Source organism: Aethalodelphis obliquidens, unplaced genomic scaffold (assembly GCF_003676395.1).
Source record: "Aethalodelphis obliquidens isolate GAN/ISIS:26980383/991018 unplaced genomic scaffold, ASM367639v1 scaffold72, whole genome shotgun sequence".
NCBI classification, from domain to species: domain Eukaryota; kingdom Metazoa; phylum Chordata; class Mammalia; order Artiodactyla; family Delphinidae; genus Aethalodelphis; species Aethalodelphis obliquidens.
Genome location: NW_020838016.1, coordinates 4,623,756 through 4,643,955, shown reverse-complemented (window position 1 = coordinate 4,643,955; position 20,200 = coordinate 4,623,756). Strand labels below are relative to the sequence as shown.

Genomic DNA, 20,200 nt, shown 5'->3' with positions numbered 1-20,200 from the left:
ACAGATTCACTTAAAAAACAAAACAAAACAAAGCAAAAAACCTCTGTGCTGCTTCAAGAGACACCATTTAAATTTGAGAACACTCGTAAGTTTAAGATAAAAATATGGAAGAAGATACACCCTACAAACAGTAAACAAAAAAGGGCTATATTGATATCAGGATAAGAATACTGCCAGAGACAAAGAGGGACATTTCATGATGATAAAACACTCAATTATTCAGGAAGACCTATCAATCATAAATATGTATGCACCTAAAACAGGTTCAAAACACATGAAGGAAAAATTGACATGAAAGGAGAAACAGACACATCTACACTCATAGTTAGAGATTTTGTTGTCTCTCTCTCAATAACTAATAGAACTATTCCAACAAAATCAGTGAGGACAAAGATGATCTGAACAGTATTAAACATTTTGGTCCAATTGATATTTATAAAACACCACCCAACAACAGCAGAATACACATCCTTTTGTGCTTCAGGGAACTCTGAGCCCCTCAAGTTCTTGCTGAAGGGGATGCAGGCCAGCCCTGTCCCCTATGTTTGATACATCCCACTGCCTTTATGTTTAGCAGTAAACCCTTTAGTCATCCAGAGGGGCTGGAGGGGGAACCGATGTAAAGAACACTGGTTGGTAAACATTATGAAAAGGGGCAAATGAAATGAGCAAATATCCGTAAAGCCTTAGAATGGTGCCTGGTGCTTAATTCTGGACCAGTGTCCCCTGGAGTCATGACTCCCTAAACTCCTGGAAAGAAAGAGAGCTGACGCTAGGATCATATGGTGGGGCGTGCAGGGTGTCCTGAGGACTGGACTGCAGGGAGGGTTAGTCCTCCTGTGAAGGGGGAGCATGGCCTGTGCTCTCAGGGCCCTGTGATGTCACAAGAGGGACCCTTCCAGGGTAACTCCTGGCTGACAAGGAACTACAGGAATGTATAGCTTGCAGGCAGTTCTGGCTCTAGCTGCTTCTGAGAAGCTGACCGCTAACCCCATCCTCCCAGGACAGAAGGGTGAGATATCCCTGAGGCACAGGGATGGGTTTGCTTTTGTTTGTTATTATTTTGTTGTGTTCTGTCGCACTGCTTGGTGGGTTGAGGTCTGGGGCGGAGGTGGGGGGCTAGGGTGCACAGGAAGCAGACAGATGCAACGTGTGAGGATCTCTGGAGACCTGCTTTTGCTTTTCCCCGACCCTGGCACAGCACACAGGGCCTGTCCCCACTGGAGACACTCAGATCTATGGCCCAGTGACCTCAGGAGTAAGATAAGAACCCTGGCTTGTGAGGAGTTGGGATCCCTCACCTTCGGTAGTCACAGGTCCAGCTAGTCCCCCTGCCCCCAGCCAAAGGCAAAGCAGACTCCACGCGCCCTAATTTCACACACATGCACTTCACCCTGAGGACCCATGAGGCTCTTGGCATATGAACTGACTATGTTGTGTTGGAACATATTTCTGGATGCAGCTGCTGTTACAATGATGGGAGGGAGGTAAGAAGGCTCGGTAGGCCGGTCCTCAGGGTAAGACTATGCATGACTCCTGGAATGCAGAGCCTCCTGGGCTGGGCTACACACCTGCTGCCTTGGCCGTGCCAGGACCTGGGGGCAAGGAGCAGAGGCCTGATGGGAGCCTGGGGAAGGCCACCACCCCCTGGTGATGGGACGTCTCCCAGCCCCTCTGACTAGGAGGGAATTCCTATAAGTACTCTTCTCCCCTCTTTGTGCAAATGCTTGTAAACCCACGATATGTGTGTCCCTGCCCCACTAAGACCCAGACTACATCGGGTCAGCATCATGCTGAAAGGAAAAAGAACAGTTACCAAGGTGTCGGGGAGCATCACCACGGGGCAACAGGAGTGCTGGAGCAGCCGGCCCATTTTCCAGATGGAGAGCGGCACAACCACGAGGATCAGCATGAAGCCCACAAATGAGAACAGAGCCAGTGCCAGCGGCAGGGTCTCTCCTGGAAACGGAAAGACAGGAACCGGCTTAGGAGACAATCCTGGGCCTCCCTCGCTTTCCTGGATCTGGCTCTGCACACTGGCCAAGAGAGCAGATGCCAACACCCTGACATCTGATGTGTGCCCTAGTGACCGAAATGACCACCATTAAAACCATTTTTCTAGAATCCAGATTGGTTTCCAGAAAGCCAAGGAAGATTACGATCTTTTTCTTGGGAAGGGAAAGGGAGGAGCATCATCTGTTAAGCCACTAGCTGTATTTGCACGTACCTCTGAGCCACTGCCAGGAAGAAGGCAGAGGGCCAGGCCCCGGGCAGGATGAGGGGGAAGCACCAAAAGAGAACAGCCCAGAAGGGAGCTGGGCAGTAACTGAAAACAAAGTGTATTTCACAACTTACTCTTGGCATTGATTCGTGTGATGGAGGAAAATGCTGAATTCAGAACACAGTCACATAATAACTCATATATCAAGCCCCTGCGAAGGTTAAGTGACTTACCCCAGGTCACACAGGTAGGGCTGGCTCCAAATTCTACTAAGTGATTTATCAGAAAGTGCCAAGTCTGAACGTCTGGAGATGCGGAAGGGGGGGACAGGTTACCTTCCCATCTCTCTGTCCTATTCGTTTAGCCCCTCTGGGCTGGACTGCTCACCCAGGATGTGAAGGGTGCCACAGCCAATGCAGCTGCAGAGAAGCTGGTGGGCTCTTCCAGATGGCTGGGGTCCCCACAGTTTGTATCAATGATTTTGGAAAATATGTTGGCAGTACATATCAAGAGATACACAGATGTTCATACTCTTTCATCCACTCCTGTGAGTGGATTCCAAAGAATAATTCCAAGGAAGGAAACATATGCAGAAAGCAGTTCACAGCAACATCTTTATTAGAGCAACAGCCTCGCATAACCAGCCCCCCTCTGTGCCCAAAGCAGCACCTCTGCACCTTCCGCCACCCCAGCACACTCTGGTGTGCTTTCTCATAGCACGTACCACCAAGGGACACCATCTCATTTGTTTACTGCCTTGTAGCCTGTCTCCCCAACTAGAAGGTAAGCTCGGTGAGGGCAGGGACTTCCCTGCTGTATCCCAGTGACGGGCCCAGCAGGTGGCACATAGTCAGTGCTCAATAATTATTCACTGAATGAATGAATGAATCAGTGAATGAACATCATCTTCAAAAGCAGATGGCAATGATCTAAATACCCCCAATGGAGGATGATTTAATACATCATGGGATATCATCATGGCAGGTCAGGAGTTCAGCTATTAAAATGAGAATTAGGATATATACAGACTTGTTCGCTGCATCACGGGTTGTAGTGGCAAAAGACTGGAAAGCACAGAATATACCTATTTATGGGGGATGGTTACATATACTTTGGCACACCCATATACTGGCTTGTTATGCATGTTCTTAAACAATGAGGTAGATCTATATGTACTGACATTAACAGGTGCTCACAATAGCAATACCCAGTGAAGGTGAGCGAGGTACAAAGCAGTAAGCACAGTACAGTCCCAGTTGTGCCTCTGAGTACTGGCATCACATGATGACTGGAGGATTAAATGCCAGACTTGCCAAAGGAAACCTCCTGAGTGGTGTGGGGAGAATGGAGAACGTGTACTTCTTACTTTATATACTTCTGTGTTGTTCGAATTTTTTAACAAGCTTGACTTACATGGTTTTAAAACGTAGTATAAAATGAGGGTCTGGGGGGGGGATAAATTAGGAGTTTGGGACTAACATATACACATTACTATATATAAAACAGAGAGCTTCCCTTGTGGCACAGCGGTTGAGAGTCTGCCTGCCAATGCAGGGGACACGGGTTTGTGCCCCAGTCCGGGAAGATCCCACATGCCACGGAGCGGCTGGGCCGTGAGCCATGGCCGCTGAGCCTGCGCGTCCAGAGCCTGTGCTCCGCAACGGGAGAGGCCACAACAGTGAGACGCCCGCGTACCGCAAAAAAAAGAAAACAGATAACCAACAAGGACCTACTGTATAGCACAGGGAACTATATTCAGTATCTTGCAATAACCTATAATGGAAAAGAATCTGAAAAAGAATAGATTTATATACATATATATATATGTATAACTTTGCTGAACACCTGAAACTAACACAACATTGAAAAGCAACTATACTTCAATTAAAAGATAAAGACCCAAAAAAAGTAGTATAAAATGGTAATCAGAAAATCTACATGGAAAATGTTATGGATGTGCTATTTGTGAAAAAGCAGACTCAAAGTGTATATATAATTCAACGACAGCATGTGTCTACACAAAGGCTAACAGCCCTTTGACCCAGCAACTCTACTTCTAGGAATTTATCCTTCAAATATACCAGCAAATGATCTATGCCCAAGGTAATTAATGAAAGCATTGGCTGTAATAGCAAAATATTGGGAGAAAAAAACTGAACACCCATCAATAGGGAGCTAGTTGAATTAGTTATGTATACATACAGTGGAATACTATGTAGCTACAAAGAAGGATGAAAAAGTTCTTTTCAGATATGGAAAAATCTACAAGATATGTAAAGTGAAAAAGACAAGATCCAGAACAGTGCATGGAGTGTGCTAACATTTGTGCCAAAAGGAGGGGAAATATATAAAAGTATACTCCCATTTACTTGTAAATGTACTGAGAAGTCTTTAGAAGGATATACAAAAAGCTAATACCTCTGGGGGAGGGGTGGGAATTACATGGATGAGGAAGGCGGTTCCACACGTACCTTATCATTTTTTTTTTTTTTTTTTTTTTTTTTCGGTGCGCGGCCCCCTCCCTTTTTTGGCCTCTCCCGTTGCGGAGCACAGACTCCGGACGTGCAGGCTCATCGGCCATGGGTCATGGGCCCAGCCGCTCCGCGGCACGTGGGATCTTCCCGGACTGGGACACGAACCCGTGTCCCCTGCATCGGCAGGCGGACTCTCAGCCACTGCGCCACCAGGGAAGCCCTCAAAATGATAATTTTTAAAAAACTAAAAAGTTATACACAAATGTCACTCGTGGTGTTTGTGTGGCAAAATCATGGGATATGGGGTTTTGTTTTATTTCTTTTCACTGCAGGCTTTTAAACCATAAAAAATTCAAGGGAAAAAATTAAGTCAAACAAGAGGATTCTACAAACTTTCTATCAGGCCCCTCCCAGCTGAGCGCAGCCATGCTACACAGTGGGCTACGTCCACACGAGGTCCGACGCTCAGGCCCCGGCTGCCTCACTAGCACCCCCCTCTGATACCCAGGCAGCTGCCACCGGGTCAACCAGCCTTGCAACATCTGGCCTCAGGCCTCGGGAGCTCTCAGGGAAAAGTGTTCTAGACAGCTGCCAAGTGACCCCTGCCCAGCCCCAGGGTGGACTCTCTTCTGGGGGGATTAGAACGCAGAACAATTTCACCACAGGATCTACCCAGCCTGGGGGAGCAGGTCAGGGAAACCGAGGGGATACTCAGAACCAGAGGAAGCAGCAAGCAACGAGCATCGCCCAGGAGGGGCAGACAGGCGGCCTTACCTTGCACCTTGACACATTCTGTCTGGCTGAAGGCACTGTGCCTCCCAATGGCCTTCACGAACGTCCGGACCTTCACGCAGTGTGCAGCCCCTGGCTCCATGGTTTCCAGGTGCACCGGAATGCCCCCGCGCCTCACCATCTTGACGTGTTCCTTTAGGAAAACAGAAAACAGTTACACTCTGGGGGAAGCAGGACACAAAAGAGGGAGAAGGAGGGAAGGGAAGCTGTAAATATTTCCTTTCCAAGATGCATACAGAATGTTCCTCTCATTCATTCATTTATTCATTCATTCATTCTTAAATATTTATTTATTTATTTAGCACCTACGGTGTGCCAGGCACTGGTGTAAGCACTGAACAAAACAGGGACACAGCATTGAACAAAACAAAGTTCCTGCTCTCGTGGAGCTTATGTGGGGTAAGACAGACTACATATAACACACATCAGGTGGTGATGAGGGTTATGAAGAAAAATGAAGCAGGGCAAAGAGGTAGAGAGTGATGAGGAGGCACCAGAATAGGGATTAGGGAAGACCTCTCTGATAGGGTAATATTTGGACAGAGACCTGAAGGTCAGAAATCTGACTGGGGGCTTGGCCGGGCCACTGCTGCCAGGGGGATCAGTGCACAGGAACACTGGAGCCTGTGGGCAGTGCCTCCTCACACTTGCATCCATCCACTGTCTGTCCATCCATCTGCACGCCCCTCCACCCCCACTCACCCCCTGAGGGCTGTGCTCTGCTTCTGAACCTGTGGAGACTCGTCTGGGCCAGGCCCAGGTGGCTCAGGACATGGGCTCCTCTCCCAGCACCGGCTCTGCACCTCCCGAAGAATCCTAGGGATCTGCATGCTCCCAGCCAGCCCAGGCCCTGATCAGTCCCGCACTCGACTCCCTCCGCCTGGCAATGCCACCTTCTACCACTGGGCCCTGACCCAGCAGGAATAAATGCTGGAAACCATGGCTGTTGCCTGTTCCACCTATACATACCACCTTCCAGGGGAAGCTACCCAGCCCATGGTCCCCATTGAGTGGGTGGTAGGGCACATGACCTGTCCCTCAGACACTGGCATTAGGTCAGGGGTACCCTTGGCCTGGAAAGGGTCTATCAGAGGCCAGCCAGCAACCAGCGACCCCTAAGCTTGGCCTGATAAGACAAGCAGTACCAGTCAGATTTCCTCTGCTAGGAACTGATCTTGGGGAACTGATACCTGCAGCTAGAAGCAGGGACCAAGGGGAGAGGACATGGCGAGGAGGAGTCAGGCCTGGTAAGGCACAGCCATAGGCATGTGCAGGAAGGAGTGGTGAGGGATCAGGGCCTGCGAGCAAGCTGGGGAGAGGGCCACGGAAAGAGTGCAATAGAGAGGGCCCACTGGACGGAATCAGAGACTCCACAGACGGGGGCCCCTGGGCAAGTGAGGCTGTGCTGCAGCCTGGCTCTGGGCCTGCTCTGATCATGGAGTCTGTGAGAGCCCCTTATAGCACCATATTAATCCCTGTGACAGAGCCTATTTTTCCTTGTGCTGACTTGAGTGGGCCTTGTCACCATTATAGCTTGGACAGGGCCTCCACAGGTCTGCCCAAGCTCCATCCTTTCTGCTGCTGTGGCTGCAGGATGCTTGGCCACTCCCTCTGGGAGAGCTGACCTCCCACCCAGCCTAGCCCGCAGCATCCATTCCACAGGGTAGGGCAGCGTCCCATCTAGGCATTCCGGGTGGCCCATTGGCTCAGAATTAGGGTTGTTTATCAGCCAGCTCCTGACTCTCTGCCCCGACTTCTGCACGCTGCCCAGATACACACCCTCGAGAGCCTTGTGCCAGCCTCATATGCTTTTGAAATCATCCAGTTGATCTGGAACACCCTGGTCTGCCGCCTGTAAACAGCAGGGAGAATGGCTGAGAAGACATGCTGATGAGGGAGAAGAAATGCATTGAAAAGGTATCATGGATCCAACTATGGCAGAGTTTAGGGCAAGGAAGCAGCCCTCATACTTTAGCAAACGTGGCCTGAGACAGCTCCCAGCCACAGTCTGGGTTGGACCAAGGCAGTCCTTTGAGGAAGAGGCTGCCGGGATTGTCAACCTACACCCATCTCTCCTTTCCCACACTTCACCCAGGCCCGCTCATCCTCAGGCCACCCCAGACAGCAAGCACTGCAGGGGCTGGCTTTCCTCATCCAGCTCTCGGAGGTCTGTGACTGCTTCTCCAAAGTCTAACTCAAAGGCCAAGGGTGGAAGTCTCACCTTGGCACCAGGCTCCCTCTTCCAGTAGGCCACGAAGAACTCAAACTGTGGCCCCAGGTCGTCCAGCTTAATAACCAGGTGGAAGCCATCCTTGGTGATCTCCATCCCAGGTGGGGTGAGGATGGCTGTTGGCAAGACAAGGAAAGAATCAAAGCCAGACCCAGACAAGACTGAGTTCTGTCCAGGGAGACCATGACCAAGCCATCAGTAGAAACATGTCAGGCTCATGGGAGGGGAGGGGTTTGGATATGGCTTCACAGTGTGCAGAGGCGTGTACACTGATCCTCTCCTGTACTCAGCAGGTGCTCAGTAGACACTTTTTGAATGATGAGCAAATGAAAAAAACAAATGACAGGCTTCCCTGGTGGCGCAGTGGTTGAGCGTCCACCTGCCAATGCAGGGGACACAGGTTCGTGCCCCGGTCCGGGAAGATCCCACATGCCGCGGAGTGGCTGGGCCCGTAAGCCATGGCCACTGAGCCTGTGCGTCTGGAGCCTGTGCTCCGCAATGGGAGAGGCCACAACAGTGAGAGACCAGTGTACCGCAAAAAAAAAAAAAACAATAAAAAAAACAAATGACAACAACTTACTACAATTCGCATAGATCAGTTATATATACCGGCTGCTGCTAACTCTCAAACATCAGCAAATCAGCAGCCTGCGGATGGGTTGGCCTCTCTATTCTCAGTCCAAGGATTCTTCAATCTCATATCCTTAATGGAAGATGTTGGAAAATCAGAGGGTTTTACAAATTCCAATAATCAGCTCTAGAAATCTACAGCATAAGCACAAGCACCATCCTTCATATTACTGGATCCCAAACAGAGAGGCCAGCAGCCCCCATGGATACTTTCCTATCAGGAGACCAAGAACAGAAGGGCCCACACAGACAGTCTTTAGTCCCTGGTTACTGATGATGGATCCAGACTTGCCTCTCAGATCCACATGCTGCAGGATCAGAGGGGCCACCGCAATTGCTGGCCTTGGCTTGGCAAGTTTAGCAGAGTGTGTTCTGGGCTACATCCTCCTGCACTGGGGTCAGTGGACACTCAAAAGAAAGGCAGTTCCTGCAGGGAGTTTTCAGAGAACAAAGTATTTCCTGGCATTTGAAGAGCTGCCTGTAAAAGGAAGATGAGGACTTGGAAAGTCAGGGACCAACTGTACAAAACATACCCAGTTCAGAGGCTTCATATGAGCATACAGCACCACTAGAACTGCGTCTGAAACACCTCCAGTAGGGAGAGAGATGTTTTGACTCCTCCAGTTTTAAGTCAAACATGATTAGAATTGGATTCCCTGATCTCCATCTATGTTGAGATTAGAATTAGACAAAATGACCTAATGTCATTTCAGTTCAGAGAATTTTTTGACAAAGTTGGGACAAGAACTTCTGTCCTATGTACTCTACAAACTTATCTCATTTAATCCATCCAGCAAGCTTAAGAAGGTAAATACTGTTCTTATCGTACAGATAATGTAACAGCCTCAGAGAGGTTGAATGACTTTCCCAGAATCACACAGTTAATGGCCAGAATTTGAGTCCATGTCTTTCCACATTTCTAGACTCTGCTGTGGGGTGTTTTTTAACTCCCAATGAACAGGATGCACATAGATCGCTTAAATCAGACTCTAGGCTTGGGCCCTGGAGATAAGTGGTTCTAAAGCTCCCCTGTGACATGAATTCATATAATTGAGGTTAATTGCTCTCAACAGGCTTCCCTTTAAGAGTAGGAGATCCTTTTCAAGAGAGCCTTAAAATAAGATTTTTCATATGTCTTGGGAGAAGTCAGCGTGGCCTTTTTCAAAGGCCAAAGAACAGACGTAATGCTCTTGAGAGTCTCGATTCCATCCCAGCTCTGCAGCTAACTTCACCTGCATGGGGACGACACAGGAGCAGCTTCTGGGGCAGGTAGAGACTCCCTTCCTCAGCTCCTCCTGCAGTGGCCCTTTTCCTGTTTATATTGGCCTTCTCAAGCACAAGTTGCTACTGCACACACCCACCCCCATAGCTTTGTAGGCACTCCCTCAATCTCCAAATGCCCCGTGCCTTCCTTTCCAACAGCTGCCAGCCACCAGCAATGACCTTGGCTGGAGCCCGTGCTTCTAGGAGCCAAAGGGAGGTGGTGCTGGGTGCTGCCCAGGCACAGCAGGCAGAGACAAAGCTGCACTACCCTCCAGCGCCTCTCAGGCTTCCCCAGGGCCTGCAATGGAATCCCACTGCCTCCACCATATCCTCCCAGTGCCTAGAGAAAGAGACTGGGAAGAGGAGCCCACATTCGGCACCAAAATTTCTATTGGTATCCATTCCAATGGTCCCACTGCTGCCCCCAGCTCTTCCCTCCTTCCTCTGCTCTCTGGCTCTCAACTCTGGGCATCCCTTGGGTAATTAATATTAATATTTACCAATAGCTCAGTGCTATGATAAGACAGCACCGCCCTGAGCCTTTGCACTTTTCATCTTGTCCACAACTACCCAGTGAGGCAAACTGTTGCCCTTCTTACAGATGAGGACTCAAGGGGCTGATCTGGGATTTCAACCCCACCTGCCTGACTCTAGAGGGCCAACTTCCCCTTCAAATTCACCTTCCTCAGCCCCTTCTAGCGTGGACTCCCTCACCTTCTAACCGTCCTAATTTCTACCCAATCTCATATAGTCCTCAGTAACCTTTGACTCATTCCATTACTGCCCCAAACCTTCCTTTGTCCTCACTCCCAGCAGAGGGTCACCTGCCACACCAAGAAAACAGGTCACCACAGGTCTTTCCCTTGCCTTTCCTGCATGTCCCAACTGGTCACATTATCATCCACACCTGCCCTGCCCCTTCCGCCTCCATTCAACCCTCCAGCTGGCAGCCTGTCCACCATCACCACGGCTCCATGAAGCCACTTTCTCAAGGACCCATTTAGGGGCCTCCTTCAGGCCCAGCAGCAGCTCATCCGCTCTCCCCTCCATGACCCTCTCCCCACCCAGCACCTACCAGTGACTTTCCCTCTACCCTCTTTTTAAACCTAAGGTTTCCCAGGAGCCTATCCTGGGTTCTTTGTCCTTATGTCTTGTCCCTGGACATCTCACCTGCTCTCAAGCCACTAGCTATTAATTTTGTGTTGTGTGTCTAACCTTGACCTGTCTGAGCCCGAGGGCCTGATTTCCAACTGCCAATCAGACATCCATGGCATGATATCCTATAGGCATCTCAATCTCAAAGAGCCCAAAGCCAGCAGCAACTCTTATTCCTCAGACCAGTCGCTCCTCCTGGGTTCTCTTCCTTGGGTGACACTCCCACTAACCCCATCTGGAAGATGGATGCCATCATTATCTCTCCCTACTCTGTCTCCCGGTAACTGGTCCCCAAGCGCTGTCCTTTCTAACTCAGCAATGTCTCTAGAATTTGTCCTCTTCTTCCCATCCCTTCCCCACTTCTGGGATCAGGACCCACCTTGGCTCAGCTGGAGTGTTACAACCCCGTCCTCACCGTTCACCTGCCCTGAAGGCTTGTCCTACTCCAGTTCACTTTTCACACCACAGCCAGAGTGATTGCTCTGTAAGACAGACCTGGCCTAGACCTTCTCTTCTTCTGTGGCCCTCCTCTTCCGACTTGATCAAGCTTTATGTCAAAGCCCTTCACCATGTGACAAGCTGCTTCCTCACCCCCGGCATCCAGACCCTGCTACTGCGGTTCCCCACACACACCCTTCTACACACTGGCCATTATTTGCACTCTGCCGTATTTGGTCACCAATCTGGATTCTTCCCTTACTTTTTTTTTTTTTTTTTTTGCGGTACACGGGCCTCTCACTGTTGTCGCAGCTCCTGTTGCAGAGCACAGGCTCTGGACGCGCAGGCTCAGCAGCCATGGCTCATGGGCCCAGCCGCTCTGCGGCATGTGGGATCTTCCCGGACCGGGGCACGAACCCACGTCTCCTGCATCAGCAGGCGGACTCTCAACCACTGCGCCACCAGGGAAGCCCTCTTCCCTTACTTCTTTCTCAATTATTTTCCAGGTTCTATTGCTATAGAAAAGTTACTTATTTCCAAAGGACTGTTCCTAATCATGTATAGACCCTATTGCACGAAGAAGATGCTCACAGAGCAACAAAGATGGAGTTAGCAAGGCCCCAGATGCAAGGCAGTGTAAGATTTATGAGGCACTACTAGGGTAGGGAGACGCCGTCCTAGCCCCATCTCCCCACTTCCAGAGCAGTTTTCCTTCCAGAGACAGGACTGACTTCCAAAGTCTCTTTCAAAATGAGAGGGAGGGCCTGTGGGAAGCAGCTGACTTTTTAAAATGGAGCAGTTAGGGCTGTTGATGTTCACAGTACTCTGGCTTTGCAAGACTAATTTGATGCTGAAAAGAATCCCAACAGTCTCAGTGAGCGTGGTTCCTGAAGGGGAGGCTGCTGGGGGCGGGGAAGTGAGGAGAGAAGAGGCTTACTTGAGTTTCGATTAAAGGGGTGCTTCAGGGTGCTCCAGGCTGAGGTCAGTGAACCCAGGGTGGCCCTGACCCGGAGGCTGTATGGTACAGTGGCGGTGATGTCATCAGTGATGTCACACTCGGGCCCTTGGGTGGGCGAGCACCAGCTGCTGGGGATCCAGATGTGGCTCATGTACAGGCTCTCATACTCTCTGGCCAAAGAGAGGAGGGGACAGCGTCACACCAGCCCCTTCTACCCAGGCTCAATGATGGTTTCAAGTAACTGTTGCATCCACTGACATTTTATGGGTCAGGAAAACAAGCATTTGCTCCATAACCATTTCTCCCCTCTCCTCCCTCACCGACCACCCTTTCTTCCTTACTCCTTCTCACCAGACAAGGGAGACCCAAGCATAAACCCCACTTTGTCCCAGTCTCTCCATCTGCATGCTCACCACCCCAGTCTCAGCCACTGTCATCCCTTGCCTTGCTGTGTGTCTCCTGATTTTCCTGCTTCCTTTCCTGCCAGTCTTCAAACCATGCATCACTCAGCAGAGCATCATATTTGTCTCCTTAGTGGCTTCCAAAGAGTCTAGAATGGAATCCAAACTCTCTCCCATGGCCTACAAGACTCTCTGGCCTTCTCATTACACCCCTAAACGTGATGCTCCCTCCACACAGGCCTCCTTGCCCTCCCTCTGACAGGCTGTCACGTTCGCTGTGTCTCAAATGCTCTGCCCCTGCATTCCCATTCCTGTCCTTCAGATATTGGCTTAAATATCACATCCTCAGACAGACCTTCCCCGACCATCTGATAAAAAGCTACCACAGAAGAAACTCTCTGTTGCATCAGCCTTTTAGCTTCCTCCTAGAGCTGATTTCTATCTGAACTTACCTACAGCAATGCTGCCTGATAGAACTTTCTGTGTTGGTGGAAATGTTCTGTATCCCTGTTGTTCTATATGGTAGCTACTAGCCGCATGTGGCTATTAAGAACTTGAAATGTGGCTTGTACGACTGGGAAACAGACATGTTAATTTAATTTAATTTAACTTTGATTAATTTTGATTAATTTAAATTTAAATAGCTGTCTGTGTCTAGTGGCTACCACACTAGACAGTGCAGACCTCGTGTACTTATTTCTTTACCTTTTTACTGTCTCCTCTAAATGTAAGCTCCCTCTGTCCAGAAGCTTTGTCGACTGTACCCGTGAGCCTAAGAGAATGTCTGCACGTGTAGTTGTTCAGTTTGTATAAATTGTTAATGAAATATATTGAGCACCTTCTGTGCCCCTGTCACTCCTTGACAGCTCCGAGGGCCTGGACACCTGGAGAAGGGCCAGCTGACCTATAGGATCACAATTTGTTTTGGCTTCTAGGGGCAAGCACACAGTCAGGAAAAACTGAGGTTTCCCCCACCCCCAAAGGATCTGAGTCCCCAGTGATTTCTCCACCTCAAGTCAGAGACAAACTTGTTTCTTCTTAAAATTTTCTTCAGCATTAGACAATTGACTCATTGTTGGAAAGAAGCTTCACCAAAAGTCTTTATACATGTTTGTGCTCCCAGGGAGTTCACTGTCAAATCCATGGGACAATTTCCCTTGTTGCTTCAACTCTCTCAGTGCCCATGCAGACAGAGGATGCAGATCATGGGAAATAACCTCTCCCTGGGCTCACAAAGCCTCCTTGAGCTCTGGAATGAAGGTTGTGATTCCTGGAGAGGAATCAACTAATGCCTAAAAGAGAAAAACTAAAAAAAAACACAAAAAAAACAAAACTCACCCTTGGTACTCGACAGAATAGTGTATTATTTCTTCAGGCACAATCACTGGGCTCCATGTCAAGACATGCTTCATGTTGGTTGATTGTACAGAGAGGTTCTGAGGGGCAGGCAGAACAGTCACTCCATCTGAGACCAAGGCAGATAGACAGGCTGACAGGTGAGCTCAGGGGGCTGGCATCGGGGGAAATGCCACAGCTTCAAGTTAGTTTCTAATGAAAAGCCAAACATGCTTAGGAACTACAAACAACTCTAAAATCACCATACTTGTGTTCATGCTAAATTTTTGCTATCATCATTGTAATTCTGCCTTTGGTGATTGAATGGCATGTTAATATTAATAATAATAATGGCTAATATTATTGAGCACTTACCATGCTCTATCTTACCGTGTGCTAGGTTGTCACATGATTATCTCATTTAATCCTCATGACCATACTGGGAGGTAAGGACCATTAGTTTCTCTGTTGTACAAATGAGGAAACTGAAGCACATTATGTACAACCCTTATGTCACGATCTAGAATGCAGGCCTTGACTCTGCCACTTACTATGTGACCTAAAGCAAGCTGCGTAAACCTGAGCCCCCCACCCCTACATGGCAAACCCATACCGGCTCCTGCCAGCTTCTCATCACCACCTTCTCCTGCTACTGCCATCCCCAGGTACCAAAGCAATTCGTTTGTGTCCCCAGGAAGGCCAAACAGGGCGCAGCTGCCATCTGGGAAGTGCAGACTCAGGTCTGCCGTGGAAGGAGTCCAGTGCAGAAAGGCACCAAGCCAGCTCGGAGACTCCGCCCCAGGCAGCCTGCAGCCCTCTGAGCCAGCCGGGATTCAAGCACCTGCTCACACAGCTGTGTGCTCAGAGTGTGCACACAGTGGGTCTACAGTTTGCACACAGAATCAAAGAGGCCTGTGAAGCTGAACCTGCCCTCATAAGGACCTTGCAGCCTCAGGGCTCATCCTTGCGTGTAACCCAGGGTGCAGTCTGGATCTTCCGATATGGTCTTCCCCTCTGACTTTCACACGCTCTTCTTTTAATGCCCAACACCTGCCTCCCTTTGCTGTTACAGTTGCAGTGATAATATCGACGGCATGGTGTGTATGAGGCTGGGACCCTGGCCTGGGACTTTTCATCTGTGTGCCTGTCTCCAGATTGGCACCTGCTGTTCGTTATCCAGCGCTGTAACCACGAGAGGATGGGTGCTGCTGGGGACACCCCACCTGGTGCCCTTGCTTCTTCCCTAATGTAGGACCCTTGTGATGCATCCTGATCTCACTCTCAGCGTCCACAGCCTGCCCTGTGAGGAAACACCTAGGGTACCCACAAGGGAGGCATCCTGCCCTCCCCACCTTTAAACCTGTAATCACCCAAGGGATGAAAAGGAAAAGAGCCAGCTGCAGTGAGGTCACCCGGGAGGGTGGAGCGTGGTCCTCTCTGACATCCTTCCTCTGGTAAAGTAGACAAAACATTTCCCTAGTCAGATATGCGAAGATTTTAAAGCTATGTAAATATAAAGCTCTAATTCATAATTCTAAAACTCTCAAAAATGAAATCTCCTGGCCCAGATGGTTACACTGGAGAATACTATGAAATAGTCAAAGAGAAATTAACACCAATTTTATACAATCTCTTCAAAAAAATAGAAGAGGAAAAAGCACTTTCCAACTAATTTATGAGGCCAGTATTACCCTGATACCAAAATCAGGTAAAGGTAGTGTGTATTTAAAAACACAAAAGCCTACACATCAACATATCTTATGCACTTAAATGCCAAAATCTTCAACAAAATACTAGCAATCCAAATTCAATAATGTATAAAAATGATTATGCACCATGATCAAGTGGAATTTATTCCAGGTATGCAAGGCTGGTTCAATATTTGAAAATCAATTAATGTAATCCACTGCATCAACAAACTAAAGAAGAAAAATCATACAATCATATCAGTTGACACTGAAAAAGCATTTACAAAAGCATTTACAAAATTCAACATCCATTCATGATTTAAAAGCAGAAAACAACAAAAAACCTCTCTTCAAGTCAAGAACATTAGGGAGTTATCTCAATTTGATAATGACCATCTCTAAAAAACCTACAGTTAACATCTTATTCAATGGTGAAAGACTGAATTCTTTCCCCCTAAAATCAAGAAAAAGGCAAGGGTGCTCACCCTCATCACTTTTACTCTACATTGTACTAGAAGTTCTAGCAGCTGTAATAAGGCAAACAAAGGAAGTAAAAGGCATTACAGATTGGAAAAGAAGTAATTAATCTCCCCCTATTTTCACGCTACGTAGGAAATCCCACAGAATCTACAAAAAAACCTCCTAAAACTAATAGTGAGTTCAGCAAGTTCATAGGATACAAAATAAACATTAAAAATTAGTTGTACTTTTAAATACTAGCAATGAACACTTATACACAGAAATTTAAAATGTTATTTACAATCATTCTCTCCCCCAAAAGTTCAGGTGTAAATCTAATGAAACATATCTAGGATTTGTATGGGGAAAACTCCACAATGCTGGTGAAAGATTTCAAAGAAAATATAAATAGATGGAGAAACATACTGTGCTCATGAATCGAACAATTTGACGTAGTTAAAATGGTAATTCTCCCCAAATTGATATACAGGTTTAACGTGATTCCTATCAAAATCCCAGCAAGGTTTTTTGTAGATATATACCAGCTTTTTCTAAAATTTATAAGCAAAGGCAAAGGAAGGAGAATAACTGAAACAACTCTGAAAAAGAATAAAGTGAGAGAAATCAATCTACCCAATTTTAAGACTTACAGTAATGAAGATTGTGTGGTATTGACAAAGAAATAGACATATAGATTGATGAAACTGTATAGACATCCCAGAAATAGACCCACACATATATGCTCGATTGACTTTTGGCAAAGGTACAAAAGCAATTCAACGAAGGAAGGATAGCCTTTTCAACAAATAATATTAGAGCAACTGGATATTTGCAGGCAAATAAAAAACTTCAACCTAAATCTCACACCTTATGCAAAAAATAACTCAAAGTGGATCACAGACTTAATGCAAAATATGAAACTCTAAACTTTTAGGAAAAAACATAGAAAATCTTCAGACCTAGACAAAGATTTCTTAGACTTGACACCAAAAGCAAGATCCATAAAAGGAAACATTTATAAATGGGCATCATCAAACTTAAAATATCTTGCTCTGCAAAAGACCCTGTTAAGAGGATGAAAATACAAGATACAGACTGGGAGGAAGTATTTGCAAACTATATATCGCACAAAGGATTCATATCTAGAATATATATACAAAGAATACTCAAAACCCTACAGTAGAAAAGCAAACAATTCAATTAGAAAATGGGCAAAAGACATAAAGAGTCATTTCACCAAAAAGTACATACAGATGGCAAATGAGCACATGAAAAGATGTTCAACATCATTAGCTATTAGGGCATTGCAAATTAAAATGTCCCTGAGAGAGCACCACACAGTCATCAGAATGACTAAAAATTTTTAAAGTAACAATACCAGACCCTGGTGAGGATGCAAAAGTCACTCATACATCGCTGGTGGGAATATAAAGTGGTACAGCCACTCTGGAAGATAGTTCAGCAGTTTCTTGTGAAACTAAACTTGTAATTACTATACAACCCATCAATTGCACTCTTGGGCATTTATCCCAAAGTAGTAAAAATTTATGTCACACAAGATCTGCACAACAATGTCTATAAACAAACTGGAATCAGCCCAGATGCCCACAGGTGAATGGTTAAACAAATTATGGTACATCCAATAAAAAGGAACAAACTGGGGCTTCCCTGGTGGTGCAGTGGCCGATGCAGGGGACACGGGTTCGTGCCCCGGTCCGGGAAGATCCCACATGCCGCGGAGTGGCTGGGCCCGTGAGCCATGGCCGCTGAGCCTGTGCGTCCGGAGCCTGTGCTCCGCAACGGGAGAGGCCACAACAGTGAGAAGCCCGCGTACCCCCCCAAAAAAGGAACAAACTATCACTACGTAAAACAATCTGGATGAATCTCTAGGAAATTATGCCAAGTGAAAAATCCCAACCCCCCAAGAGTTACATGCTGTATGATTCTATTTTTATAACATTTTGAAATGGCAAAATTTTAGAAATGGAGAACAGATTAATGGTTGCCAGGGGTTAGGAACAGTGGGGAAAGGCACAGTAGGGGGAGGTTCTAAAAAGGCAACAGGAGTATCGTTGTGGTACTGGAACTGTTCAGTATCTTGACTGTGGTGATAAATACACAAACCTATTACACACACACACACAAGCACACGCTCGAACGAGTGCAAGTAAAGCTGGGGAAGTCTGAATAAGACGGGTGGATTGTATCAATGATGTCAATATCCTGGTTGTGATATTATACTATTGTTTTGCGAAATACCATTGGGGAAACTGGGCTTTCTGTATTATTTCTTATAACTGCATATAAATCTAGAATTACCTCAACAAAATTTCAGTTAAAAAATACAAACATAGTGTCATCACACCTAAAAAATTAGCATTAATTCTGATTATCTGCATGACAGGATACATTTTAAAAGACCATGATAGGATAAATTCAAACAGGATGAAATGCACCTAGGAGAAAAGTAAAGTTGTAGAATTAGGTGCAGTCAATTAAATCAGTGAGGGAAACCTGTTTAGGGTGGGAGACCTAACAATTAGGTGTCCTAATGACCAGGGCACTCATCAAGGATTTAAGCAACTACTCTGAGGTTGAGTTTCTGGGTATATCTTTCTTCATGAGGGGCACACAGGCAGGACAACAGCAAGAGATGTCCCAAAATTTAGGTGGCTCCATTATGTTATGCAGCAGTTTGCACTTGTGTAACTGTCTTCTCCTACCTGTGAAGTTCCAAATCTAACTCCACTATGGGCAAAATACTCAGTCTCATTCCTCTCTTAAAATGAAAACTACTGCTTCTTTCTGAGCCCTGTAGGCAACATCTTCAATATCTTTATGCCATTTGTACCATATATTCCAAATTCCATCTTTGTTTCGCTGTTGTTTATGTAGCACACATACACATTGGGAATGAGATGGAAAATCAGTAATGCCCATGCACTACTGATGCCAGGGGATGTTTAATTGGGTTACATAGAAAGCATGGTGGCCCTATATGAGGAAAAATCCATTTTATGCTAGGACACTAAATAGGGAAGTTTATTTTCAGCTCAGACTCCAAGCTGAAAGTGACTCCTTTCACCTATGAAGGGTTTCATAGGTGAATCCCCTCCAGTTGTTAGACAAGGCTCACTGTGGTCCTGAGAACACAATTCAGTGGAGAAAAAAAAAACTTTGGGGCTTCCCTGGTGGTGCAGTGGTTGAGAGTCCGCCTGCTGATGCAGGGGACATGGGTTCGTGTCCTGGTCTGGGAAGATCCCACATGCCGCGGAGCGGCTGGGCCCATGAGCCATGGCCGCTGAGCCTGCGCATCCAGAGCCTGTGCTCTGCAACGGGAGAGGCCACAACAGTGAGAGGTCCGCATACCGGAAAAATAAATAAATAAAAGAAAAAGAAAACTTTGTTATCCACCCACCATTCTCATTAACAAGAAATGTCATCTACCAGCCAGGAGTAATGTGTATTGAAGTCAAGTAGAAGAAACCAGTTAATAGAGACTCTTCCTGATGTGCATGAGTAAATGCAAAAACAAAGAATGCCCTCAAGGCAGGAGGGGAGAGTAAGCTTACAGTGTGAACAAGAAAGACTACTGGCCACAGAGAGAAGGGTGCAAAATTGGGAATAATTATTTCCTCAGCCACACTGGATGAGAATTGTCAACGGAGCTAGACCAAGATATTGGAATATCTTCTGTATAATCGTTTGGTTCCTTGTGAATAGTTATGCTCCTGTCACTGTAGAGAATTGTTCTTGTTCTAGCAGTCTGACTCAGTATCTCAAGAAGGTCCACTGGGTGGAGCCCCTTGGGTGTTTCCGATAGAGACTTGAGCCAGGTGACTGTGACTATTTAAGATTCTGGTGCTCAGTGTGGCAGAAAGTAGCTAAGCAACACTTTTTGCATAGAGCTGCATTCACAAAGCTGATCCCTCTTTCTTGCGGCCTATTAGTATTCTATTGCTGCTGTAACAAATTCCCGCAAATGTAGTATCTGAAAACAACACAGATTTATTATTTTCCAGTTCCATAGATCAGAAATCTTACACAGGTCTAACTGGGCTAAAATCAAGGTGTTGGCAGGACTGCAGGCTCCAGGGGAGACTGTTTTCTTGCCATTCCCAGCTGCTGGTGGCCACCCACCTTCTTGCGCATGGCT

The 20,200-nt window shown here is 47.0% G+C and overlaps 1 protein-coding gene across 4 annotated transcripts in view; it reads right to left on the bottom strand.

Annotated features, from left to right (window-relative positions):
- Positions 1-20,200, bottom strand: part of IL20RB (interleukin 20 receptor subunit beta) — a 31,016-nt gene that overhangs the window by 4,579 nt on the left and 6,237 nt on the right. For 2 of the 4 annotated variants that reach the window (XM_027091659.1, XM_027091657.1), the window contains 5 exons: positions 13,901-14,027; positions 12,141-12,331; positions 7,709-7,833; positions 5,470-5,620; positions 1,817-1,959 (listed from right to left, as the gene is read on the bottom strand). In XM_027091659.1, coding sequence (XP_026947460.1) covers positions 1,817-1,959; positions 5,470-5,620; positions 7,709-7,833; positions 12,141-12,331; positions 13,901-13,974 — 684 coding nt within the window. In that variant the 5' untranslated portion in view covers positions 13,975-14,027. Of the gene's footprint in view, positions 1-1,816; positions 1,960-5,469; positions 5,621-7,708; positions 7,834-12,140; positions 12,332-13,900; positions 14,073-20,200 lie in introns of all 4 variants that reach the window. The other 2 variants (XM_027091658.1, XM_027091660.1) reach the window with 2 other exon arrangements.